Genomic DNA, 27,651 nt, shown 5'->3' on the forward strand with positions numbered 1-27,651 from the left:
ATTTACTTTTGAAATTTGAAGCCAATTTATGGTGCTACTGGCAGTATTTATTTACTTGTTTACCAACACAGACTCATTAGTACTGCATGCATAATTAATAATTATTTTGATAGTTTAATGAGAATATAATTAGTAATACCTTAAAGTCACTTTGCATTTTTTAATGTTGATTTTTATGTTTTATTGGGGTGACACTGTTTTAACAAAATTATACAGGTTTTAGGTAAGTCACTTTGATTTTTAGTTTCTTTTTTTTTTTAATATTTACTTATTTATTTTTTAAAGATTTTATTTATTTATTTTTAGGAGGGAGGTAGAGAGAGAGAAAGAGAAATATCAATGTGCGGTTGCTGGGGGTTATGGCCTGCAACCCAGGAATGTACCCTGGCTGGGAATCGAACCTGGGACACTTTGGTTCCCAGCCCGTGCTCAATCCACTGAGCTACGCCAGCCAGGGCTGATTTTTAGTTTCAATCAGTAGGACAGTTGTGCTTTTTATTTTCCATAAGATTTGTTGGTAGAGTTTCTCACTTAACCATTTTATTGACTGGGGTCCAAGTGATATCCTTCTATATATATTTTTTACTTTTTATAGTAACTTTTTGTTATAGCTGTTACATATTTTTTCTATTACTTAATTTTGATGTTTATTTTATTCTACCTATGTTGGGATTTAAAAAAAAATATATTAGTCTGTTTTCATCATAAGTTATATGTCTCCCTCAGTCATATTTTTCCTCTGAAACCAGAATTGTATTTTTTAATCTTTATTGCATTACCATTTAACCCTTTTTTATACCTCCCTCCCCTTGGAATCACCACACTCTTGTCCATGTTCATGAGTCCTTTTTCTTTTGTTCATCCCTGTACCGTTTAACCTCCCCCCAATACCTGTCCTCTTTCTCTCTATGAGTCTGTCCTGTTTTTCTCTAGTTCAGTTTGTTCATTAGATTCTACATTTGAGTGAAATCATATGGTGTTTGTCTTTCTCTGACTGGCTTATTTCACTCAGCATAATGTTCTCCAGGTCCATCTATGGAATTGTTTTTTTTAAAGTCTTTTTGAAAAAAAGATTAACCTACTTAGATTTTATTAAATGTATGGTGAATTTATAGTCCACCTTTAGTTTATTTACTTAAATTGTTGTTCTTTCATTTTGAGGAATTTGTTTTTCTTGTTATAGCTCTACAATATTATTTTAGAATTTTATAGATTCTAATTTCTTAGAGACTTTATATTTTGGAGTGTGATCATTCTGGTCTTGTTACACTTTTTAAAAAGAACTATGATACTGCATATATGGTTTTATAATCTGCCTTTTTACTCAGTAGTTTGTGAATAATTTGTGATGTAATTTAATATTTTTGGTAACATTTTGATTGCTGTATTTTTTGCCTAGTAAAGCCTACAGATATATCTAACCTCTTAACTAACCTTTCAGTATTCACTTGACTAATTTCTCAGTCTTACGTACACTTTTATAAATAGCACTGTAATTAGAATCTTTGTAACTATACCATTTACACATTTGTTCTTTTCTTTGAGTAAATATTCACAAATGAAATTATTTTCCCACTTTTTAATACAAAAAGAAGACAAGTTGGTATATGGTAGAACTTTGGACTCTAGTTGTCAAAAGGCCATTTGGTCATTTATTACCCATGTGATTTAGGACAAGTTACTTTTATACAGATGCTTCTTTAAGTGTAAAGTATCCATATGCTACATATGTTGTTTGTCTCCTAATTTTTATTAAGAGAAAATTAAGTGATGTATAAGAACACACAGCTATATAAATACAAGGCATTGTTAAGTAATCACTTTATGTTCACCTGGTAAATAAGGAGGTAGAACTGTATTATTATTCTCAGATAATTTATAATTAACTGAAGTAAAACAGATTGAAGATTAACTTGACTTTTAAGAGAGAACACTGGTCTGAAAAGAAACATTTTTAGAAGCTTCTTTTAGAAGTTAATCGTATCTTTCTTTGCAAAGACTTTGGTTAGGTCTTGATAGGCTTTTTGGAGATGTAAAAAACTTAATTAGCTTGTGTAAAAATATGGTTTTTTGTGTCTTGAAGTAACTCTAATTAAAAACTTGGATAACTTATTTCTTAAACAACCAGAAAAAAAATACTGTACCTTTATTTAGTTCTAGTATTTGAGTAAAACATAGCTTCAGAAATTCTGCAGATCAACATACTTGATATTTATTTATCTGCCTAACTAGCTCTGTGTTTAATAAATGGGACTTCTATAATTTGAGTGCTTTAACTTCGCTTATACCCTGGCATATATTTAATGCTCACTTTGTATGCTTTGTTCCTTACTGATGAGAGAGATTGCCCATGATCAGTACCTGAGCAGTCTTTGCTAACTTCTCTAGAGTGTGGTCATGGGGTCTCATGTGATAGTGGAATGTCGGATTGAGAAAATGTAAAAATTAGTCTAGGACAATTAAAATTTATTGTACTATGGAAGGAGCAAATCTGAAATACCTTTATTAGGGACACATACACAACTCAAGGCTTGTAAGACTCCCACATTGGCAAAGGACATGGGCTTTCTGTCCAAAATTACAAACTCTAAAAAATAAGCTATAATAAACTGAAAATAGTAAAATAATAATGTAGTGACATAAAATAAGCATTATAGGGATAAAAGGATTCAAAACAAATTATACAATAAAATAATATGGCATTATTAACAAACATTTTTTAAAAGCAATAAAAGGAATTTCTGGAATTAAAAGATAATATTATAGAATATTAAACATATGGACATTAAAAACAACTGGGGAGAATTAGTGATTGGAGGAATGTTCTGCAGAGAGATAAAGAGAAGGAAAATATGAAAAAGTAGGTATGGTTAGGGAATAAGATACCCAGTATGTGTATAAGAAGAATTGCTGAATAAAGAGAAAAAATGGGGAAGAAACAATTACTAATACTTTTCCAGAATTTATATAAAGTGTAAGTTGTCAGATTAAGGAAACTTACCAAATCCTGAACAAAATAAATAGTAGAAGTAAATCTGAAGAACACCCCCATCTTCTTAAATTTTTTAAAAAAAGAAAGCAGAGAAGAAAGGCATATTGCCTCAGAAGAGTTAGATTGACTCCTGACTTCTCATCAGCAGTAATAGATCCCAGAAAAATATCATCTGAATGCTGAGGGAATAACCATCAGTGTAGAGTTCTATATGCAATTAAATTATTAATTAAAAAGAAAGTATTTACTGGAAAGGTGTAACAATTATAAACATGTGCTCACCAAAGAAAATAGCCAAAAGCATAAAAATTAAAAATGATAGTCTGCCCTGGCTGGTGTGGCTCAGTGGTTGAGTGCCAGCCTGCAAATCAAAGGTTTGCTGGTTTGATTCCCAGTCAGGGCACATACTTGGGTTATGGCCAGGTCCCCACTTGGGGGCATACTAGAGGCAACCACACAATGATGTTTCTCTCACTCTGTTTATCCCTCCCTCCCCCTCTCTAAAAAGTAAATTAATAAAATCTTTTTAAAAAATGGCAGTCTACAGGAAGAAATTAACATCCATAATTGTACTTGGGAAAATTTAATCCATTTTCTTCAACTGGATTAAATAGAATAAAATGAATGATAGTATAGACAGTAAACAAAACATTAAATACTGGTCTAGCTTATCAAGTGCAGAAAATACATTTTTATTTATATCTGGAACAGTCAAAAAAGACACTAAACTGACCAGGTACTAACATAAAAGAAATCTAAGTGAATTTTTCGACTGTACTATAGTAAACTTAGAAATAAATAATAAAAAGATAATATTCTGCCCCCAGGCCTCTCACTGTTTCATCTGAAAACTTAAAAAGTTCTTAGTAGTGATTAGAACTCATAATTAGAAAATGAAACAGAGGTAAACAACAATGAAATATTACATATAAACACCTGTGGGGGAAACCACTGTAATGACTGAGAAAAATTCTATGGATTCAAATAGAAGGTAAGATGTTTTCTCAAAAAATATTCTTCAGAAAAACGGTATTTAAATTTGTGTTCTTTGGAACTCTAATTGCAATTCTCATATTCTCTTTTCTTGAACATGAAAGTTCAAGATGGGCACATTGACCTGAAGTGCCTTTTAGTGCATGTGAGTGTGGAAAGCTCACAGAGCTCATCTGATAAGAGGCAAAGAAATCTAGCACAGATCTGATGTTAAAAAAGAAAATCACTTAAGCCCTGGTTGTGTGGTTCAGTTGGTTGGAGCTTTGTCCCATACACCAGAAGGTTGTAGGTTTGATCCCTTGTCAGGGCACATACTCAGGTGGCAGGTTCCTGGTCTGAGCACATGCAGGAAGGTGGTAGGTATGGGGAGGAAGCCCATCGGTGTATCTAAAATTAATAAAAACATATCCTTGGGGGAGGATTAAAAATCACTTAAAAATAATAGACTCTGGCTACATTATAGATATTAAAATATATCCCAAGGGTACAAATAGGGAAAAAGTCCTCTAATACTTTGTATAAAGGGGTAATTGTGGCTTAGAATAAAAATTTCAATGATTGTATAATGTACTGATTCAAAAAGTGGTTATGTAATCTGGAAAATTTACTGTGACTCAAAAAGTTTTGATACATTCATGTGTCATATGTTAGGAGTCTGAAGAAAAGTATTCTATGACATATGAGATAAAGCAAACAGTATTCTGAATTAATATTTATAGAGCACGTGTTCTAATATTTAAGTATACTAATGTATACATATTTGGTTATTTTACATATTCAGATACAGATTATTTTAAAATATTCTAACTGGCAAAATAGGGAGATCATTTTAATTTGCAGTTACCTTAACCTTGGACATACTTAGTTAATGACCTTAATGCACATATTAGAAAAGAAAAATGACTGGAAATTACTTAGGTAACTTTTGAGTTTTAGGGATTAGAAAATGGGCCACATAGTCAAGCCAACAAGTGACAAGGAAAATGATGGTGAAAAGGACAGAAATTAACAAAAAAATATAAGAAACAAAACATGAAAGCTGGTGCTTTTAGGCCAATAAACTAAGCAAACTTCTGCCAAAATTAATTAAATAAAAGGGAAGGCAGAAAGGGAAATGATGTGAGGATTATACCTGCAGATGTAGTAGAGATATAAAAAAATCATGAAAGAATATAGTGAACAGCTTTCTAGAAATATATCACCAAGGCTTTCATAGGAAAGCAGATTCACCTATAGAGTAAGGATTTAAGTGTTTTGGCCATGTTATATTTGAGATAATCTTTATATGTTGAGCAAGCCAAGTTAGCCAAGCAAGTTTTGGAGATACAGATTTTGGAGTTACTGGCTTATAGATGTTTAAAGCAGGTCCATTTGGAAGCTGTTTTAAGACCTGAGATGAGAGAGATCTGAACTAAGGCAATGCAAGTGGGACTAAGAGGGTATGGAATTAAAAGATAGAACTGAAATATATTTAGGTTCATGAAAGTAGATGACTGTAGGAAGGGAATATCTACCTACCATTTCCTAGCTAAGAGTTAAGGAAATGATTAGAGTTAGGAAATGAGAAGTTTATTACTTCCAACTGAATTTCCCAGCCCAGTGTATTAGATAAAAAACTCGGAAGTTCCCTTTGTAGAGAGGTTTATTGGCACGTGATTGAGTAAAACTTAGGGAAATGACCTTAATTTCAATGCTTTAACTTTATTCAGTTTGAAGAATTTTCAGTTTTATTACTTATAAATCTTAAAAAGCAATTAATATAGTTTTAAAACACAAAATTTAATTGTAGATTAATTTAGCTGAAGCTAGTGTAATGAGTAAAGTTTCTTGGCAGAGATACTACCAAAATAAGCTGATCTTCAAGTAATAATTTATTTAATACAGTTCTCACTGTAGGTTTTCAAATTGGGATTACAATCATTTTTTTCTGCGCAGGGAATAATGACTAAGACTGTTTGATCTTTAGGTAGATTTGTGGGAGGACATCCAGTTTTGTTAGATGTTTGTAAGAACAGTTACCCTAAACTTGCTGATGAGTAGAATGCAGATGCTATTGTGCAGACTATGGCCGTTTTGTACATTTTGGGTGAATAAGCTACTCATGTATTTTCTCTACTTGGATTTTTAAACTTTAAAGAAGAAAAAATATTTTTTTATAAAGTTATCTTTCACAGTTTACATTAGGCAGAATTTCCTTTGTCTTTAGCAATACAGGAAAAAGGTTGAAAAGTATTTTTGAATTCATTTCTTGAGCCTTTGAATCCACCTGTCCTCAACTTTTACTATTCTGGAGTCTGCCATTCTGGGTCTTGTTAGGTGAATCTGACTCAACAGACAGCATTTGGGCCCTTGTTTCCTTGCTGTGTGTTGTCTCTTAATTAAAGTGTTAGTGGTGATCAATATGCTTTATACTATTATGTTATTTGAGACTCATGCTATTTTAAATCACAGCTATAAATAAATATTTTTATAGAATGTAAAATAGTAGAGAACAGAAAATTACAATAAAATGAGAGTTGTTACTTTAAACTGACATTTTAAAATGTTTTAATTTTTTAGAATTATACACCTGAAACACATAATTTTATCAGTCACCCCCCAAAATTCAATAAAAATTAAAAGAAAGATAAATAAAATGTTTAAATTTTATTCTATACATATATTTAAATAAAGCATTAAAAAGATAATAGATCAATTATGCTTTCTTTTTCTTTACAGAAGGTGACAACAGAACTTATAAAAGTGAAGAATTTTTAAAGAAGGTGACAAAAAGAAAGAAAATGCCGAAACCAGTAAGTATATTTATTTTACTTTTGCCACTACTTATATAGCATTAAATTCCTTTTGGAACAAGACCAAGTGTTATGGTAGAGTTGTTAGGAAGAAAAAGACACTACTGTTACTGTTATTTATTTTAGACAAATGTGGCTGGAGTGCAGTATTATGTAGGCCAGTGAAGAAGAGGTATAGGTAACATCACAGTTAAAATTAAATTTATGGGTTCTAGGATCAAACTGTTCAATGCTTGTCCTGGATCTGCTACTTAACTTGAGTGCATTTGTTAGATTAGTTCAGTCTCTCCAATTCTTAATTTCCTCATATATAAAATGGAGATACATATGGTGAGCATTAGAAGAAGTTGGTATACATTCAGTGCTTAGTAAATAACAACTTACTGTTAAAAGGAGGAATGAGAGGTTCATGCATTAATATTTGTCTCATAATCCTGGCTTTGATGCTGGTGATACCACTGCTGATATTATATAGTCTTGGATATTTTTTACTTAAGGGTACATGTGTGTTCATTTTACTTAGTTTTATAATAATGTAGTTCTTCACTAAGTCTTATTCTTTTTGTGTTAAGATAAATGTTCTTTATTTAACAAACTTCAGGGGGTTTTTTTTCAGTAATTTTCTTTTGGGCAGTTATAAGAAAATTATTGGTTATACTTACTGGAATTTTCTGGTGTGCATATCACTCTGGAATTACTTTAAAGACTTAGCAGGCAACAAAGTGTGCATTATTTGAGGGAGAGAAAAGTAAAAAGAAATAAAAGTCATAACCATAGAAAAGAAGAAGTAAATTTTTCTATTTGCAGTTACTAGAACTAATAACTGAATTCAAGATTGTTGGACAGAAGGTTACATTTTTAAAAATTGGGTTTTTATATATACTAACAGCAAAATTTAAAAAATTACTTGTAACAGCATCAAAGACATAAAATACTTAGCAATAAATTTACAGAGTCTGTACAAGATTTCTATACTGAAAACTTCTGGGGCACTAAAGACCTAAATATACAGATAAGTATATATTGTCTAGATAGGTCTAGAAAACATGAGGATGTCAATTCTCCTTAAATGTAATGGTAGATTGATTGTAATTCCAATCAGTTAAATCTTAGCAGGCTTCTTTGACTAAAATTGACTAGCTGATTGGTTGTAAAATGTACATGGAACTGCCAAACCAAAATGTATATGAAATAACTAAAGCAATTTTTAAAAAGAACAAAGTTAGAAAACTTTTAACACTCCTGAATTTCAAGACTTATTCACAAGCTATAAAAATAAGAAAGTGTGGTACTGTTGAAAGAATAGCTAATAGAATTGATGAACAAAAATACAACTATACATATTATAATGAAAATACTATTATTTTCAACAAGGTTATCATAGAATTCAATGACAAAATTAAATTGTTTCCAACAAATGTTATTGGAACAAAAACTTATCTATACAGAGAAGCATGAACATAAACCCTTATCTCATATGGCCATTACGCAGAACACTAGCTCTAAATGGATCATAGACCTAAATGCAAATGCCCAAATTATAAAATTTCTGAAGAAAACACGAGGAAACATTTTTGCAGCCTTGGGGTAGGCAGAGTTTCTTAAAGAACACAGAGTGTTTGAACCATTAAAAAAATTGGATTTCATCAAAATTAAAAACAGTAATAAGAAAAATGGTAAGGCAGAATAATCCCAATATAAAGTTCTTACAGAACTCAGTAAGACTAGTTTTTTTAAAGTGGAGAAAATCTTTGAACAACTACTTCATAAAAGAACATATATTAATGACCAACAAACACTTGAAAAGATCCTCAATATCTTTAGTTATCAGGGAAGCACACATTAAAACTATAATGAGATACAACTTGTACTCATTAGAAGGGCTAAAATTGAAGACTGATGGTATCAAGTTGGTAAGTATGTGATCAACTGGAACTCTAATATATTTCTCAAAGGAATGTGGAAGTTTGCAACTGCTTTGGAAAACTCTTTTTGTCAGTGTAATTGAGTGGAGATTATTTATTCCTTAGGGTAAGGATTCAAAATTGTACGTACAGCTGGGTATGAACTATGTGTTGTTAATGCATAAAATTCTGAAAGAAAATATTTTAAGCTATTCAAAGTAATATATTTAAAGAAAAGAAAAACAGTAATTTTTCCTTTAAACTTTTTAGCTCAGTGTTCAATTAGTCACCCCCACTCTCCACTCTCCCAAAAATGAAAAAGAAGAAAGTTTAGAATTTCAGAATGCAGGCTTGGAGAAATTTAATTTGATCTTCATATTTTACACTGATCTTGTTGGCCCAGTTTTATGCTTAGTAGATATGTAACCTAGGCCAAGTGACAACTTCTGTAGATGTTTTTTAAATTGTAAAATAAAGTTGATTTAATAATGTGCTTTGATCACCTCAGAAAATTACCATTAGGATGAAATGAAAAAGTTTTAAAAGTTGCCTTATAGTGCTTTTATGTTAAAGATATTGATGTGATATTTGTATTTATGTCATTTATGTTAATGTCTAGTAGGTTTATTCTTGTTACATTTAAATGAATTAATATCTTAAAATTTTCTGTTTTAATTTCTAATGTGGTATATGATTATATGTAACCCACTAAACAAAAGTATTTTGGGATGTTTTGTAATTTCTAATATGAAGAGGAAGTTTGAGGACTTCTGGCTTAGGGCGTTACTGTTTTTTGTAATTGAAGGTGAGTTACTGCTATGTTGGATTGCAGCCGGCAGGAAGGAAGGAAAAACCATAGGGAAGCATGTTAACTTGCTAACATGCCTCATACCTTGCTTTTATGCCTCAGCATGGAAGTGGCCTGTATCTCCTCTGCTCATGCTCTGTGGGTAAGAGCTTAGTCAGATAGCCATATCTGTTAGCAAGAGATACTGTTCTGTAACTCAGTGTCCAACTAATTTTTTTTACATTTTGGTGGTCAGATAATAAGCATTTTGTATCACAATTATCATGGTCAACTTAAAAGAGAAAAATTATATGATAAATTTAGAGGGAGCAGTTGCTAAAATTAAACAACTATTCATGATTTAAAAAACAAAAACCAATACTCTGAAGCTAGGTATAGAAGAAAAGCTACAGCAAAAGCTGTTAATATGTTAACAATGGAACCATTTCTTTTAAAATGGAACAAGATAAAAGATACACACTATCACTGTTCTTCAACAATGAACAGAGAAACCTATGCAGAAAAACAGGCCAAAAGCTCAAAAACTGGAAAGGAAAAACACTGTTTTGAAGATGTTATGGAAGAAACTCCCAGAAACTTGGTTCTCCTTGCTGACGCAGTAAAGAATTACAGATCAGCAAATCTGTTAGCATGCAATCAGGGTTTATTGGTGATTCATTCTCATGGAAGAGAGCAGGCCTAGCTAAGGTGGGGGGTAAAAGACACAGGCAAAACAGGGTAAGGGTGGTCAAATGCTGGGGTGGCCTGAGGCGTGTGGTCAAACAGCAAAGAGCAAGAGTCCTTTGTTCTGAGGACTTACATAGTTGGTGGGATGAGGGTGAAGAAGTTACATATCAATTGACAGGTAAAGATGGTGCCAGCTTTCCCGGGGGGACGTGACTACCCAAACTTAGGTATGTGTAGGAATCTGTTAGCCCAAATCTTTTATCTTGCTCCAGACTGCATTTGTATATTTTATAAAATAGATATGTGACAGAAAGCAGTTAATTAAAGTTGGGGCAGTTACCCACAGTTATTGATGGGCTCTTTCTGTAAGCATTAGAGACTCCCTCATAAACAGATAGTGAGCAGAGGTAGGCAGTTAACCAAAGTTGTCTTATGGGCTTCTTCCTTTGGGCACTGTGGACCCCTCTCCTGCCTTTCAGGTCTTAGGGTGAAAGACAGTTTCAAAGGTTTTTGTTCCCAGATAGTGGAGAAGATTCATAGAATTTCAAGGGCTGCCCTCCCGTGTTAGCATGGTGTTTCTTGTGGAGTTGGAACACCTGGTAATATTATCAGACCAGGCTTAGGACTGCTGAGTTAGTGAGTGAGACATGTCTCCCTCTTCCTCTGTGCCTTGGTTTGCTACCTATCCTACCTAACAAAGATGTTAAGATCCTTCTTTTATATAAAGGACTAGCAAATTATGGCCCATTGACCCAGTTTAGCCCGCCACATGTTTTTGTATAGCCTGTAAACTAAGACTGGTTTTACATTTTCAATGTTGGAAAAAAATCAAAAGAATAATATTTCACTTGTGAAAATTATATGAAATTCAAATTTCAGTGTCTAAAGTTTTATTGGGACATAGTATGCTTTATTATCTATAACTGCTTTGTTGCTATAGTAGCATAGTTGAGTAGATACAGCAGGCTTTATGGTCCACAAAGCCTAAAATATTTACTATTTGGTCCTTTACAGGAAGAGTTTTTTGGCTCCTGGTATATGTAAACACAAATATTTACAGGCTTATTGTAACAGTTGGCAAGGGAACTGATAAAAGGATTGATTAAAAACCAATTGCATTTCTATAGAAGCAAAACCATAAAAAAATTGGAAAGGTATTTCATCATTTTCACAATCCTGCATTGGAAAGCCTTTAACCTAGATGAGTTTTAATATTTGGGATTTTTTGGATTGTAGAAGCTAATAGGCCATATTTATGTGTACATGCCATTATCATGAAACTTTTGTTGTCTGTTGCACTATCTCAAAAACAATACTTCTGTAGATCAGTATGTGAATATTCATTAGAAGTGGGGTGAATTAATTCACTAGTTAGTTTCATATCACTCCAAGACAATTTTTTTTGCTAGAAATTAGCTAATAAACTTCATTTTTTAATGTTTTTAGGGTGTCAGGGGATTGTGGGCCTGTATTTATAATAGCTATGAAACCATAATGAACTAGGAGAAAGATATCTTAACAAATGGTTAATAAGATTTTTATGGAGAAATTTATAAATACTTTTTTGAAAGACATTAAAGAGGACCTAAAATCTCAGAGAGAACCATAGCCATGGATAGGAGAGTCAGTATTGAAAAGTTGTCATTACCCCAAGAGAATTTGTTGTGTTAATGAATTTAGTGTAGTTCCAGTGTAGATCATGATAGGATATTGATTATGATTTATAATGATAAGTTTACAATTTTATATGAAGCCAAGAGAAAGAACAAAGAGCTAAGAATGGTTAAAATAGTTCTGAAGATAATGAGAGGAGACTTGCTCTACCAGATATCAAGATTTATTTAAAGATATAGTAATTAAGACAATATACATTGTTTTAATAGTATTGGCAGGATGGCTAAATTGACCAATGCCACAGAATAATTACAGATTCAGACCCATACCTCTAGACATTTGATTTGGTGACAGTCATCTTTGTGGTATGACTTAACTAATCAGTATACATCATTTAGATATATTAAATCTCCATATCTTTATCCTAATGGGATTAAAGAATGAAATGGTACTTCTTCAGATCATAAGCAAAAATCATTGAAGACAACTTATGAAAAATAAAACTTTAGTAGGAAAATATTAAATGTGTATTGATTAGGTAATATCCTGATTTTGGAGTGGAGAAATATTTCTTATATATGGCAACAAAAGAACTATGTAAACATTGATAAATTCAATATTAAAATTAAGGATATGTTTACTATAAAGAAGGTACTTTATAAAGTAGAGTGACAAACTTCTAACTGGTAGAAAACCTTTTTTGTAACACATATAACTGACAAAGTACCTAGGATATATAAAGATTTCCTACATAGGAGTAAGAAAAAGACAACCCAAGTAGAAAAATAAGCAGTAGACAAAAACAGACATTTCAAATATGAGGAGACAATAAACACTGTATTAGTTTTATGTTGCTCTATAAAAAGTTGCCACAATTTTAATAGTTTAAAACAATATCCATTTATATCTTTCAGTTTTGTAGGTTAGCAGTGTGGGATGATGTGACTGGGTTCTCTGTTCAAGGTTTCACTAGCCTGAAATCAAGATTTAGCTCAGCTGCCTTCTCATCTAGAGCTTGGGGTTCTCTTCCAAGCTCATTCCTTTTATTGGGACAATTGATTTCCTTGTAAAATGATGATTTTTTTTTTTAACTGGAGGATGAAGTTCCCATCTTCTTACTAGCTGTTGGCCAAGGGTCACTCTTAGCTCCTAGGGGCTGCCGTCATGTTCTTGTCCCATGACCCTACCTGTTAAGCAATGGAAAACCTTTTGTGTCAAATTCCTCTCCGAATTTTGAACCTCTCTGACTTGTATAACCACTCAGAGAAAACGCTTTGCTTTTAAAGGGTTCACATGATTAGCTTAGGCCCAGTCACATAATCTTCCTATTTAAAGTTCAACTTACTAGTATCCTTAAGGATATCTGCAAAATTCCCTTTGTCATATAACATAATCATGAGAGTAACACCAGGATAGAGGTTCTGGGGGTCATCTTAGAATTCTGCATCCCACCCACAGGAAAATGTCTCAGCCTCATTAGGAACTAGGGGTCTGTCTGCACGTTAAGACCATAATAAAATCTTGTTTACATCCACTATATTTGTCAGACATTTAAAAAAATTTGTTAATACCCACTATTGGTGAAAATACAGATCAGCAAGAATTCTTACACACTGTTGATGAAAATTTAAGTTGATACTGTCATGTTGGAAGACAATTTAGCGTTACATGGTAAAGTTGAAGGTATGCATAACTTATTTCCCAGGAATTCTTCTGAGTACCATATTTTTGGACCATAAGACGCACATAGGTTTTAGAAGAGGAAAGTAGGACAAAAAATTTTGAGGCAAAAAAATGTGATAGAATATTTAATAACATAAATAACATAATATTTCACCAATGTAAATATAAACAGAACTCAACAGCATCATTAACAACCATTATTCCTCCCAAATAATGGGAGGTGGGGGAAGTGTGTCTTACAGTCCAAAAATACGGTATTATACTTCCAGAGAAACTGGTCTGGGCACATAGGCACTAGGAGACATGTATAAGAATATTCATAGCAGTATTATCCTTAATGGTAAAAATTGGAAACTGTCTATTGACAGGAAAATGGGTAAATAAATTGTTGGCTAATATAGATTGTATAGCAATAAAAACTACTTAACAACATCAGTGAATCTTAGATCTATAATTGTGGAAAACCAAACTACAGTGTGATATACTTTTTGTTAACTCTTTTTATCAAATATATCATATATCATGAGTTGATGCATTTTCATAAAATATACTCATGTAACCATTGCCCACATCAAGAAAGAATACTTCATTAGTAAGTACTGTATAGTTTTAATATAGTTAAAAATCAAGAAAAGTGAAATTGTACAGGAAAAATTGACTTTACATATAGATACTACATTTGTGATAGAACTGTGCTCTTTTAAAAAAGCAACAGAATGACAAAACACAAAATTCACATTAGTGCTTACCTGTGGGGATTGGGGACAGGGAAATTCACAAAGAAGAAATACACTGGTATAGGCAATATTATTTGTCATTTCTCATTAAGGGATAATGACAGATTAATGGGTAAAGGAAAACTTCACTCACAAAATTTCTGACTCTAAACATGTGGGTTTTTTCATATCCAGCAATTTTCCAATTCTGGGTGGATATCAATTGTATGTCTTGTAATTTAATTCATTCTGACACCAGCTACCTGGAGTTTAGCAGAGACCCAGCAGGTTAGTGGCTCAGCCCCATAAGACTGCCTTGCACACTTCAGACACCAGTCACAAGTAGTAGGTCCCAGATTATGCACACTTTTACCTAGTTTGGCTACAAGTTGGGGATTTCCATGATTCCCTCCTCAGTTTCTATAATTTGTTATAATAGCTCACAGAATTCAGAGAAGCACTGTACTTACTAGTACTGGTTCTGTCCTTGTAGAATTTGGGTGTACCATCTTTGCATGTGGGTGCGTTCACCAACTTGGAAGCTCACTGAACCCCTTCATTTTGGGTTTTTATGAAACTTCCATTATGTAGACATGATTGATTAAATCATTGACCATTGATGATGAACTCAGTTCCTACTCTCCTCCCTGAGGTTGGGGTGAGTGGCTCTAGTAATGTTGTTGGTTCTTCTAATCACATAGTTGGTTTCTCTAGCTAACACCCCACCACCCCCATAGTGATGCTATTTAAGATCCCATCTAGAGTCCACTCATTAGCATAAACTCTGGTATGTGTGAAAGGGGCTTATTATGAATAACAAAAGACGCTCCTCATATCTCTTAGGAAATTCCAAGGGCTTTAGGAGCTCCTCCAGGAACCAGGATGAAGACCAAATATATGTATTTCTTATTATGTCACAATTGGTTTTATTTTATTATGTTTTATTTTATTATGCTTTATTGTTTATGTATGTTACATGTATTTTATGTGTATCAATAGTTCCTGATACTACTTTAAAGAAAGAACGATCTATAAGATTTATTTGATTTAGAGAAGGTAGAAGATCTATAGGTATACAAGTTATGGTTTTTAGAATGAGTAAAAGGTGTAAGGAGAAGTCAGTCTGATTTAGAGTTCTAATAATAGTGGAGTTAAAGTTTAAAAGATATATTTGCACCACATCATTGTGAATCCTAAGTAAAGATGCTATTCTGGATTTAAAATTATTTTGGTCAAGGCATGTTAAGTTTTTGGTAAAATAATCCAACTAGAAAGGTATTTACACACAAAAAAAGTTAAGAGTTTAAAATAGAATCTAACAAAGGGCAGGATGAATGTTTTTTATAAGGTGAAGAATACATTTGCAGTATAAATAAAACTATCTGATTTTTGTGTTTAAAGAAATATGAGATAGTGAATGACATTCAAAGAATTCCAAGTTATACTAAATACCTGCTCTCCATTTGATATTAATGTGTCATTGTGCACACGATGGAAACTCCTTCAATTTCTTTAGAAATGAGCATATCTCCAAGTATTGTTGCAGGGGTTACATGACATGAGAATATGGAAAACTCATGGCTTAGTGTCTAGTATATGTTAGGAATTCATAAAAGTTCTTAAAAGAAGATTTCATAAGATCTTTGTTTTGCAAGTAGATTTAAGGTTTTCTATAATTAAAATCAAACCTTATCACTTTATCTATTAAAGAAACTGTTAGATACAGTTATGCATTTGCTCTTTACTGCCTGTGTATTATATCATTTTATTTTAGAAATCAGATAAAAGTATTTTCTCTTGCGTAATAATAAGTGTATTCTGCCCTGACTGGTGAGACTCAGTTGGTTGAGCATTGTCCTGCAAAACAAAAGGTTGCCAGTTCGATACCTGCAGCCTTGGTGTTGAAGGCCAAGGCAACCATTTGGTGTTTCTCTCACACATCATCGTTTCTCTCCTTCTCTTCTCCCTCCTTTTCCCTTCTCTCTAAAATAAATTTTTTTTAAAGTGTATTCTCTTTCCTACTGATTATTTCTTTCGTTTTTATTATAGATCAACGTAAGAGTAACCACAATGGATGCTGAGCTGGAATTTGCTATCCAGCCCAATACAACTGGCAAACAACTTTTTGACCAGGTATCGTTTAACCAGATGAAATATGCAACTTTTGACACCATAGTGTGAATGCTATTGCACTTCATTCTGTTTTTCTATACCTTTACTAATAGTGCAACATTGTAGCACTGGTATTTTTCACAGTACCTATTCAGGTATCTTGAACAGCTGTGTAGATATTCCTTCTCATTCCTAGATTTGTGTGATAGAATTAAAACAAAATAAATAGTAGCAGTTTGTGTTCCCCTCAATATTTCAAGTACCCACCTGGCACTGTACAAAATTATCACAATATTATTGACTATATTCCCTATGCTGTACTTTAAATCCCCAGGATTGTTCTATAACTACTAATTTGTACTTCTTAATCCCTTCACCTTTTTTTAATTATTATATTTATAGGGGTGACATTGGTTCATTAGGACATACCGGTTTCAGGTATATATTTCTCTGATACGTGATTTGTATATTGCATTGTGTGCTCACCACCCAAGTCAAATCATCTTCTGTCACCATATATTTGGCCCCCTTTACCCTTTACTACTACTCTACCCCCTTCCCTCTGGTAACCACCATGCTATTGCCTGTATCTATGAGTTTCAGTTTTATATCCCACATATGAGTGAATTAATTGTATGGTTTTTAGCTTTTTCTGACTGACTGACTTTCCTAGAATAATATTCTCAAGGTCCATCCATATTTATATCTGCTGTGCAAATCATTGTAATGAAGGCTAAAAGGAAATCTGAGACATTCCACCTAGTGGAATGGGTGCATATTCTAGACAAATGGGGTGGCAGGAGCAAAGACACAGGGAATTATAGGCTGTAAGTAGGCACCAAATGACACTTCGATGCCTTAGGCTTGTTTGCTAGCCTGGTATTAGAACGTGGATGTCATGTTAAGGAACTTGGATTACTGATTTTTGTCTTTTTCTCTCTCCTGAGTGCACATTTTAGTCACTCGTGGTTTAAAAAAAATGGGGTATGGGCAGTGCGTGGAAACTACCTCTAGAAATTCCAATTTTATTATCTGGGGCCTACTTTAAACCATTAGTTTTGTTTTTGTTTTTTAGTTTAAGCTCCTCAGGTAATGCTGTATGCAATGTTCTGAGTAATAAGCTGTTGAGGAAAGGAGGAGAAAGAGGTTGTTGTCCAGGGTCAGGTGATTAAGGTGAATTGATAATTGCAGAGAGGAGGGAAGTGATGTATCTTGCATGGCCTGAGACTTCTAACTTTTACATATGAACGAGAGAGCAATAGTCTGTGGTGAGATTAATTTGGCTTTAGAGCAGCGATTTTCAACTGGTGTGCTGCAATAATTTTTAAAACATGCAATACCTGACTATTTAGTCAGGGGCACTGACCCCTTTACTCTTAAATTGTCAATAAAAAAATGACATCTAACACAACAGTAGCCGTTCAGAGTGAATGAATCAAAATTACTCCTATTTTGCCCTGGCTTGGTAACTCAGTTGCTTAGAGGATCAACCTGATATGCCAAGGTTTCGGTTTTGATTCCCTAGTCAGGACACATACAAAAATCAACCAATGAATGCATGAATGGGTGGAGCAACAAATCAATGTTTCCTTCTCTCTGTCTCTTCTCTCTCTCCTCTGCCCCCTCTTACCTCCTCCCAACTCCGTTTCTCTCTTCCCCCCCTTTCTCTCCTGTCTCTAAAATCAATAAAATTTAAAAATTATACCTATTTTTGTCATATTGGCAAAACATATATTTTGGTATGCTGCAGAATTTTAGTAAATAGTTTATGTGTGCCATGAGATCAAAAAATTTGAAAATCACTGCCTTAGAAAATGAGGGAGTTTCTTGTGTTACAGCAGTAAATAGTCTATTACGTATCTTGGTTTTAATAGGTGACGTTCTATCACATACCGATCCAAATATAATAATGCAATACAAATTTAAAATTCCTGGAAAATTGTTTCTCTTCTTGAGAAAGTGGTATACTTAATCTCCTGATTAGGTAATTAATGATCTTCAAAGCCCTGATAATGTCTTTTTGGAAGGTGAAAGGCTTTTTCTGTGTGTATGTAAGCAATTTTTTAAAGCAAACTCATAAGCAGCTACATTCATTCTACATTATAGGTGTTTTACCTTGTGAATTAATATCTACTTATGTTGATTCTTCTAGACCTCCTATTTGTTAAATATATAGCCTATCTTATTTGAATAAAAATATGAATGAATTAGCATTTATTGTACTTCATAGCAAGTTGAAATGTTACTTAAATGAGTGAAATGCTTGTGGTAACAAAAACCAACCAGCAGGTGGATCTTTTTGGTATTGACGCTGAGAAATAAATTTGTTATTTATTAAGCAGAATTGTTTTAGCTTGGGTACCAGGGATAATGAAACTCCTGGATAATAGAAATAAATATTACTATTTATTGTAATGTAGTAATGTATAGTAGTTTAAAAATACGGGCTCAGCAGCCATACCTGCCTACAGTAGAGTCCTTAGCTATAGCTGTTTAATTTGGGACAGATTCCTGCCTTTGCCTCATTTTTCTCCATTGTACAATTAGGATGATGATAACATTGCTCCCTTAGAAGTGAGAATTGAGATCTCATGTAAAGTATATAGAACAGTATTTTACATACATGCACACAGCACACACATGTATACTGTATGTCATTCATTGTAAATGAAGGTCTAGATTAAGGATTGTTATCTCTTGACAATTCTTACTAGTCGCTGTTCTGTTTCTTGGCATTCCTTCACTCAGAGCCTGAGTGTAAGGATCTAAAAGCAGGCTTTACCTTGGGTATAGTGAGTATACGGGGTGAGCTAGCAGGTAGGTAGGTTCAGGGTTAGGCCAGGAACAGACCAAGAGGGTAGGGGTACTCTCAAATGAGGGTACATAGCTACATGAGTCCACCTGCAGCAAAGTCTCTCTTCTAATTATGATGTTGGCTTGAGGCCATCTGCTGTGTGTAGGAGGCTCTAGTTGAGTGCTTAACATTCATTGTTCACTGCGGACTCTTCCTTTACTAGCCTCATCTTTCAGCTCTACTTGGGGGATTACAGTAGAGTATTTATAACCTCAAAGGAGTGCTCCCCATCCATGATCTTTTAGGATGCAAGAAAAAAATACTAAAATGTTTATATTTTTGTCTTTCATCTTTCAATTATTTTAAAAATATGTGCTTTATATGTATGATAGCATGTATATAACTTACAAATAAAGATACATATATTGTAGTTATGTGCCCAAGCATTTTTTTTTTTATTTATACAGGATGGGGGAAAATAGGTTTACAGTTGTTCCTATGGAAAATAGTAGAATACTTATTAATACAAGAATAAATTCTGTTTTGTGCACTCACAACTGTAAACATACTTTTGCCTCACCCTGTGCATGTATGTGATTGGAAGGTTCTGAGAACACTTTCAGAAGTAGGCAAAGAGCTGTTGTAAATACAGGACCTCTTCAGGAATTTCACAGCTGAGCGCTCTTGCTCTTCCTGGTGTTTGTTGTGGTAGCCTCAAGTTAAGACTACTATAGGTGCCTACTGTGGCAACTCCCCTTTTACTTAGCTAGCATTGTGAATTACACAAAGCCTGGAGGCAGAAACTGTGGCCAGCTACTTTGATAGCCTTTTCTCTCTTGTCCCTGACCTGTGTAAATTTCCTTCACTGCCATTCTGAGCAGGAATGTTTTCTGTGGCTCTGCTGCCAAAGATAAATTATCTGGGTGAAAGTTCTGTTGTTTGGCATTGGTTAGATTTTGCATCAGTATGAGTTTTTACAATACATCCCAGATCATCCAGAAATTTGTCAGGTTTGGGGTTTTTATTTATGGTAACCTTTCTTAGCACAGCTAAATAACTTTTCCTCTTTTTAATTTGGTGTGTGTGTGTGTGTGTGTGTGTGTATCATTTCAGTGAAATTTTTCAAGAGAAGGAAAGCAAACTGAAGGCTTCAGTTTTTCTATCTTGAAACCAAAAGCCTGGCATATTTTTATGGTATTTTTTGAAAAGATTTTATTTATTTATTTTTAGAGAGAGGGGAAAGGAGGGAGAGAAACATTGATAGGTTGCCATTCACATGCCCCCAACTGGGGACCTGGCTGGCAGCCCAGGCATGTGCCCTGACTGGAATTGAACAGTGACCTTTCAGTTTTCGAGGCGTTACCTAACCCACTGAGCCATACCAGTCAGAGCACCTGGCATGTTGTTAGATTTAAAAGTTAAAAAAAAAACAATATTTACCACTTAAGAACTAATGTTGAATCTTGCGGTAAAGCTTTTTAAATGTTAATAAACTCTAATTTCCTCTGGCTCTGTTTTCTCATTTTATTTTAAATATAGATTTTAAAAAATATGCTATGTTAAGTATTGGTACAATCTTGGCTATAAGTCCTAGATTACCACTTTATTTACTCTTAATACTTTTGAGTGCCTACCACAAACTAAGCATTCTTTGAGATGACATATATATTAAGATGAATAGACATACTGCCAGTACAGTTAATTATGATATGATAGAGCACTTGTTCTAATAGCAGTATAGGTAAAGTACTGTGGGAACATCAAGGAACAAGTGATTCATTTATTTGATTTGGATGATAGCAGAGCTTCATTCACAGAAGCATGTTAGTTGAGCTGGGCCTTAAGGAATAAATTATTCAACAGGTGGTCAGAGTATAGAAGAAACATTGTAAACAGAGGAAAAAGCAAAAGCAAAGCTGAAGAAGGATAAAATTCATGGCATGTTCCCAGAATGGTTTCTTGCCCCGTGAGGGAAGAACATAGAATGTATAATGGTGAGAGAAGGGAAGGAGTAGGGGTTATCACCAGCTGGAAAACCTGGGCCGTGGCATTTAAATGTCTTCAGAGACTCTTTGTCACCAAAATGGTACTGTTTGCCTTGCCTAACTGATAGTGTAGTTGTGGGGGTAAATGGAACATGGGGGTGCAAAATTTTATTTATTTATTTATTTTTTTAGAGAAATGGGAAGGGAGGGAGAAAGAGAGAGAGAGAAACATTGATCAGTTGCCTCTCACTGACTGGGAATTGAACCAGTGACCTTTCTGTTTACAGGCTGGTGCTCAATCCACTGAGCCACACCAGCCAGGGCTAGGGGTACATACATTGTTTTGAATTAGTCTTTTGGGTTTCTTTGGATATATACCCAGAATGGAATTGGTGGGTGATAAGACAGTTTCATTTTTAATTTTTCGAGGAACCTCCATACTGTTTTCCATAGTGGCTACATGAGTCTGCGTTTTTTGTGGCAGTAAATTGAAATAGTAAAATGGGATTACGGCAGCTCTATATCTGTTTTCCCAGACTCTTCTTGTTATCTGTTTGGATCATAATGGGAATTGAGAAGAAAAAGGAGGTATAAAAAAATGGATCAAGTACTATTGTGAAATGACATTATAAAACTTAATATACAAACCTGAATTTAAGTTTTTAGAAATATTCCTTTAATTAACATGTTAAATTTATGAAAGAGATTCTCTATAACAATGGAATATATCTATAATACCTATATAGTTTTGTTTTTCTTCTGAAGTATAATGCCATCTAGTTATAGTATGAATATTGAAGTGAAATGGACTTTCATTTTTTAAGGTGGTGAAAACAGTTGGTTTGCGTGAAGTCTGGTTTTTTGGGCTGCAGTACGTGGACAGCAAAGGTTATTCTACATGGCTCAAACTAAATAAAAAGGTGAAGTATGTATAATAACATTCAGCTAATAACTAAATTACTTGGAAGTTAATGATCTTGAATTTGTGCCAGAAAAGCTTAGGGTCTGACTGATTTGGGCTTCCTTTTGCAGTTATCTCTGCATCATTAAAGGTGTCATGTCTTTTAACTCAATAAGGCAGCATTAACTTTTCTTAGAGAAAAGTTCACTTTCCTATTTGACAACTTAACACATAAGAAATATTAGGTGTAACCTAGTACTTCTATTTAAACATCTACAGAATAAGCTTCTCAAGACAAGTTACAGTTTGGTTATTAGGTAGGATCTGTACATTATGGATAATTTTTGTAATCATAGAATCTTTTTTCTCAGATATATTTTTAAAAGTATAGAATCTTACAGATTTAGAATTTTACTGCTGTTTAACATCCTACTTTTTGCTAAAAAGGGTTTGATGTGACTAGATTGAGTCATTTTGATATTAAGGTTTTTGTTGATTATACTTGAAATTACTGTTTCAGGTTACACAGCAAGATGTTAAAAAAGAGAATCCTTTACAGTTCAAATTTAGAGCTAAATTCTTTCCTGAAGATGTTTCTGAGGAATTAATTCAAGAAATAACCCAGAGACTTTTCTTCTTGCAAGTCAAAGAAGCTATCTTAAATGATGAGATATATTGCCCTCCAGAAACTGCAGTCCTTTTGGCTTCCTACGCTGTCCAAGCAAAGTACGGAGATTATAACAAAGAGATTCACAAACCAGGCTACCTGGCTAACGATAGACTCCTACCACAGCGGTAAGTGAAACATACTTTTTATGTTATATTCTCTGAAATATTATGTTTTAGAAGTTTGTAAATAGAATTTCTTAAAAACTATGTTAGGTTGCCAGCTAAATCAGAGAGTACGGTTTTAAAAATCATGACTCAGTAGCTACGTAGATTTATATAGTCTGCAATTACCTAAACCTTTTCTCTCTCCTCTCTTTATTTCCATAAGATAAACAATACATCAGGTTTGGACATGGGGGAGAATGTGACTGTTACTGCTTGATAAAAATTCTTACACAGGCAGATAGGTGCATAATAAATCCTTTTGGGAGTAAGTAGCAGCCTGTGTTTCTCCCATAGAAATAAGATTAAGATTTTAATTTTTAAAACACATTTTATTTTTTTTTATTTTTTTAAAGCTTTTTCTTTGGTTTTTTTTTTTTTTTGAGATTTTATTTATTTATTTTTAGGGAGGGAAGGAGAGAGAGAGGGAGAGGGAGAGAGAGAGAGAGAGAGAAACATCAATGTGCGGTTGCTGGGGGTTATGGCCTGCAACCCAGGAATGTACCCTGTTTGGGAATCGAACCTGGGACACTTTGGTTCCCAGCCCGTGCTCAATCCACTGAGCTACGCCAGCCAGGGCTTAAAACACATTTTAAACTCAGTTTTCAAACTACTAGTTTAATGTTCTGTTCTTATCTGCAATATACTGCTGCTTCTGTAAGTATTTAAAGTAGTATGGCATAAGAAAAATCATTAGACAGGAAGCCTAGATTTTGAGTACTGATTCTAGTCTTTGCTAATTATGTCACTTTGGGTATGAAACCTAAAGTCCCTGAGCCTTGATATCTGAATCCGCAAAATGGGGATAATCATTCTGCTTTGCCTACCATCTGATGTATCCGTTACTATGTTCTCTCATTCTGTGGGTTGTCTATTTATTTTGTTGAAAGTTTCCTTTGCTGTGCAAAAACTTTTTAGTTAGATGGATTCCCATTTGTTTTTCTTTTGTTTCCCTTGCTTGGGGAGATATATCTGAAAAAAAAAATTTCTATGTGCAATGTCTGAGATTTTGCTGCCTATGTTTTTTTCTATGATTCTTATGTTCTCAGGTCTAACATTTAAGTCTTTGATCTATTTTGAATTTATTCTTCTGTGTGGTGTAAAAGGCTGGTCTAGTTTCATTTTTCTGCACATATCTGTCCAATTTTCCCAGCATCATTTATTGACTAAACTATTTTTAGCCCATTGTATGTGCCTGCTTCTTCTCTTGAATATTAATTGACTTTGAAGGTGCGGGTTTATTTCTGGGCTTTCTATTCTGGTCCATTGATCTCTGTGTCTGTTTTTATGCCAGTACCAGGCTGTTTTAATAACTATGGCCTGGTATAGTTCGACATTAGGTAACATGATTCATCCAACTTTGTCTTTTTCAGGATCCGCTGTCCTATGTGGGGCCTTTTGTGGTTCATAAATTTTTGAAATATTTGTTCTGTGAAACATATCATTGGAATCTTGATAGATATTGCATTGAACCTATAGATTGCTTTGGGTAGTATGGACATTTTAATGATGTTATTTTGTCCTATGCATGAACACAGTATATGTGTTTCCACTTACTGTTTCTTCAGTTTCTCTCTTCAGTGTCTTATACTTTTCTGAGTACAGGTCATTTACATTGTTGGTCAGGTTTATTCCTAGGTATTTTATTCTTTTTCAAGCAGTTGTGAATGGTATTGTTTTCTTAATTTCCCTTTCTGTTAGTTTGTTACTGGCATATAAAAATGCAACTGATTTCTGAATATCAATTTTGTATCCAGTTACTTTGCTGAATTCATTTATCAGTTCTAGCAGTTCCTTGGTGGAATCTTTGGGGTTCTATATGTACAGTATCATGTCATCTGCAAACAAAGACAGTTTTACTTCTTCCTTTCCAATTTGGTTGTCTTTTATTTCTTCTTGTCTGATTGGTGTGGCTGAAACTTCCAGTACTATGTTGAGTAAGAAAAGTGAAAGCGGACATCCCTGTCTTGTTCCCCATCTTAGAGGAATGCTTGAAGTTTTTGATCGTTGAGTATAATGCTGGCAGTGGGTTTGTCATGTGTGACCTTTATTGTGTTGAGCTATGTTCCCTCTATTCCCACTTTGCTGAGAGAAATGGGTGCTGGATTTTATCAAAACCTTTTTCTGCATCTATTGATATATATAATCATGTGATTTTTACCCTTCCTTTTGTTTATGTGGTGAATCACATTTATTGATTTGTGAATGTAGTACCAACCTTGCATTCCTGAATAAATGGATCCTACACCCACTTAATGATGGTGTAGGATCTGTTTGACATATTTCTGTATTTGGTTTGCTAATATTTTGTTGAGGATTTTAGCATCTGTGTTTGTCAGTGATATTGGCCTATAATTTTCTTTCTTTGTAGTGTCTTTATATCTGATTTTGGAATTAGGATAATGCTGGTCTTATAAAATGAATTTGGGAGCCTTCCTTCCTCTTGAATTTTATGAAGTAATTAGAGGAGAGGTGTTATTTCTTCTTGGAATGTTTGGTGGAATTCACCTGTGAAGCCATCTGGTCCAGGGCTTTTGTTTGTTGGCAGTTTTTTGATGACTGCTTCAGTTTCATTAGGTGTAATCTATCTATTCAGATTCTCTTATTCTTCCTGATTTATTTTTGGAAGATTATATATTTCTAGAAATTTATCCATTTTGTCCAGGTTGTCCAGTTTGTTGGCATATAAGTGTTCATAATATTTTCTTACTGTCTTTTGTATTTTTTGGTGTTAGTTGTTATTTCTCTTTCATTTCTGGTTTTATTTAGATCCTTTCTCTTTTTCTTGATGAATCTGGTTTAGGGTTTGTCAATCTTGTTTATCTTTTGAAAGAATCAGCTCTTGGATTCATTGATCTTTTGTAGCATTTTTAAAGACTGTTTCATTTCTGCTCTGATCTTAATAATTTCCTTCCTTCTATTCACATTGGGCTTTGTTTGTTCCTTTTCAAATTTAAGGGTGAAGTTAGATGGTTTATTTGAGCTTTTTCATGATTTTTGAGATAGGCCTGTAGTGCGATGAATTTCCCTCTTAGGATTGCTTTCCCTTTTTCTTGCAGATTGTGGATTGGGTGTCCTCATTTTCATTTGTTTCAAGGCATCTTCTGATTTCCTCCTTAATCTCATTGTTCACCCATTGATTGCTTAATAACATATTATTTAGTTTCCATGTCTTTGTGTCTTTCAGAGCTGTTCTTGTGGATAATTTCTAGTTTTAGAGCATTGTGGTCAGAGAAGATGCTTGATATGATTTCAGCCTTCTTAAATTTATTGAGACTCTTCTTGCGTTCTAGTATGTGGCCTATCCTAGGAAACGTTCCATGTGCATTTGAAAAGTATGTATATTCTGCTGCTTTGGAGTGAAATGCTCTGAAGACATCAATTAAATCCATTTGATCCAGTGTGTCATTTAAGGCTGCTGTCTCCTTATTGATTTTCTTCCTGGAAGATATATCCATTGAAGTCAATGGGGTGTTAAAATCCCCCACTATGACTATGTTTCTGTCGATTTCTCCCGTTATGTTCATTAAGATTTGCTTTACATTTAGGTGCTCCTGTGTTGGGTGTATAAATGTTCACTAGGGTTATCCTCTTGTTGGGTTGTACCCTTTATCATTAAGTAATGTCCTTCTTTGTCTCTTACTGTAGCTTTGGTTTTAAAGTCTATTTTGTCAAATATAAGTACTGCCACTCCAGCTTTCTTATTTCTTTTCAGTTTGCATGAAACATCATTTTTCAACCTTTTACTTTTAGTCTGTGTGTATCTTTCAATCTGAGATGGGTCTCTTGGAGGCAGCGTATATATGGATTTTGTTTTCTTATCCATTTAGGTACCCTCTCTCTTTTGATTGCAACATTTAAGCCACTTACAATTAAGGTGATTATTGATAGATACGGGTGTGTAGTGCCATTTTATTGTTAACTGTTTTCCTCTGGTGTTTTGTTTTCCCTTTCTCTTTTTCGTCATTGTCTTAAAGCAAGCCCTTTAACATTTGTTGCAGCATGGGTTTGGTGTTAAATTCTTTTAGCTTTTTCTTGTGTGGGAAGCTCCTTTTTTCTCCTTGAATTTTAAATGATAGCCTTGCTGGTTAAAGTAGCCTTGGTTGTAGGTCTTTGCTTTTCATCCCATTGAATATTTCACACCATTCCCTTCTGTCCTGAAATGTTTCTGATGAGTAATCAAATGGCAGTCCTATTGGTGTTCCCTTGTAGGTAATTACCTGCTTTTCTCTTGGGGCTGTTAAGATTCTCTCCCTATCTTTAAGCCTTGTAATTTTAATTATGATGTGTATTGGCTTAAGCCTCTTTGGGTCCAACTTGTCAGAGACTCTGAGCTTCCTGGACTCGTGTTAACTTTTTCCTTCACCAGATTATGGACACTTTGGTTATTATTTCTTCAAATAGATTCTCAATCCCTTGCTCACCCTCTTCTGGTATTCCTATGATGCAGATGTTGTTATACTTTATGTTGTCCAAAATGTTTCTTAAGCGCTCCTCATTTTCTTAAATTATTCTTTTGTTTTGCTTCTCTGCCTGTTTTTTTCTACCTTGTCTTCCAAAATGCTGGTTTAGTCCTCTGCTTTATCTAACCTACTGTTTATTCATTCCAGTGTATTATTTATCTTAGATATTGCATTCTTTATATCTGACTGATACTATTTTATGGTTTCTATATCTTTTTACATGCTAATGAGTACCCTTATAATCATTACTCTAAACTCTTTCTCTGATGAATTGCTAACTTCCATTTCATCTAGTTAATTTAGAAAATTCTCTTGTTCTTTCATTTGGGGTCTGTTTCTTTGTCTTCCCATTTGGGCTGCTTCTTTGTATTTTCTGCCTTAGATGTTAACTAATCAG

At 33.8% G+C, this 27,651-nt stretch overlaps 1 protein-coding gene and 1 long non-coding RNA gene across 2 annotated transcripts in view; one reads left to right on the forward strand and one right to left on the reverse strand.

Annotated features, from left to right (window-relative positions):
* The window catches only part of RDX (radixin), a 70,883-nt gene that overhangs the window by 12,899 nt on the left and 30,333 nt on the right, over positions 1–27,651 (forward strand). The window contains 4 exon segments of the mRNA XM_036028597.1: positions 6,704–6,777; positions 16,218–16,301; positions 21,884–21,979; positions 22,481–22,755. Coding sequence (XP_035884490.1) covers positions 6,766–6,777; positions 16,218–16,301; positions 21,884–21,979; positions 22,481–22,755 — 467 coding nt within the window. The 5' untranslated portion in view covers positions 6,704–6,765.
* Positions 1,517–18,024, reverse strand: LOC118501208. The gene is made up of 3 exons (XR_004903827.1): positions 18,010–18,024; positions 13,086–13,090; positions 1,517–2,088 (listed from the first exon to the last, which is right to left on the reverse strand). It is a non-coding gene; the product is annotated as an uncharacterized LOC118501208 (long non-coding RNA).

Source organism: Phyllostomus discolor, chromosome 6, assembly GCF_004126475.2.
Source record: "Phyllostomus discolor isolate MPI-MPIP mPhyDis1 chromosome 6, mPhyDis1.pri.v3, whole genome shotgun sequence".
NCBI classification, from domain to species: Eukaryota; Metazoa; Chordata; class Mammalia; order Chiroptera; family Phyllostomidae; genus Phyllostomus; species Phyllostomus discolor.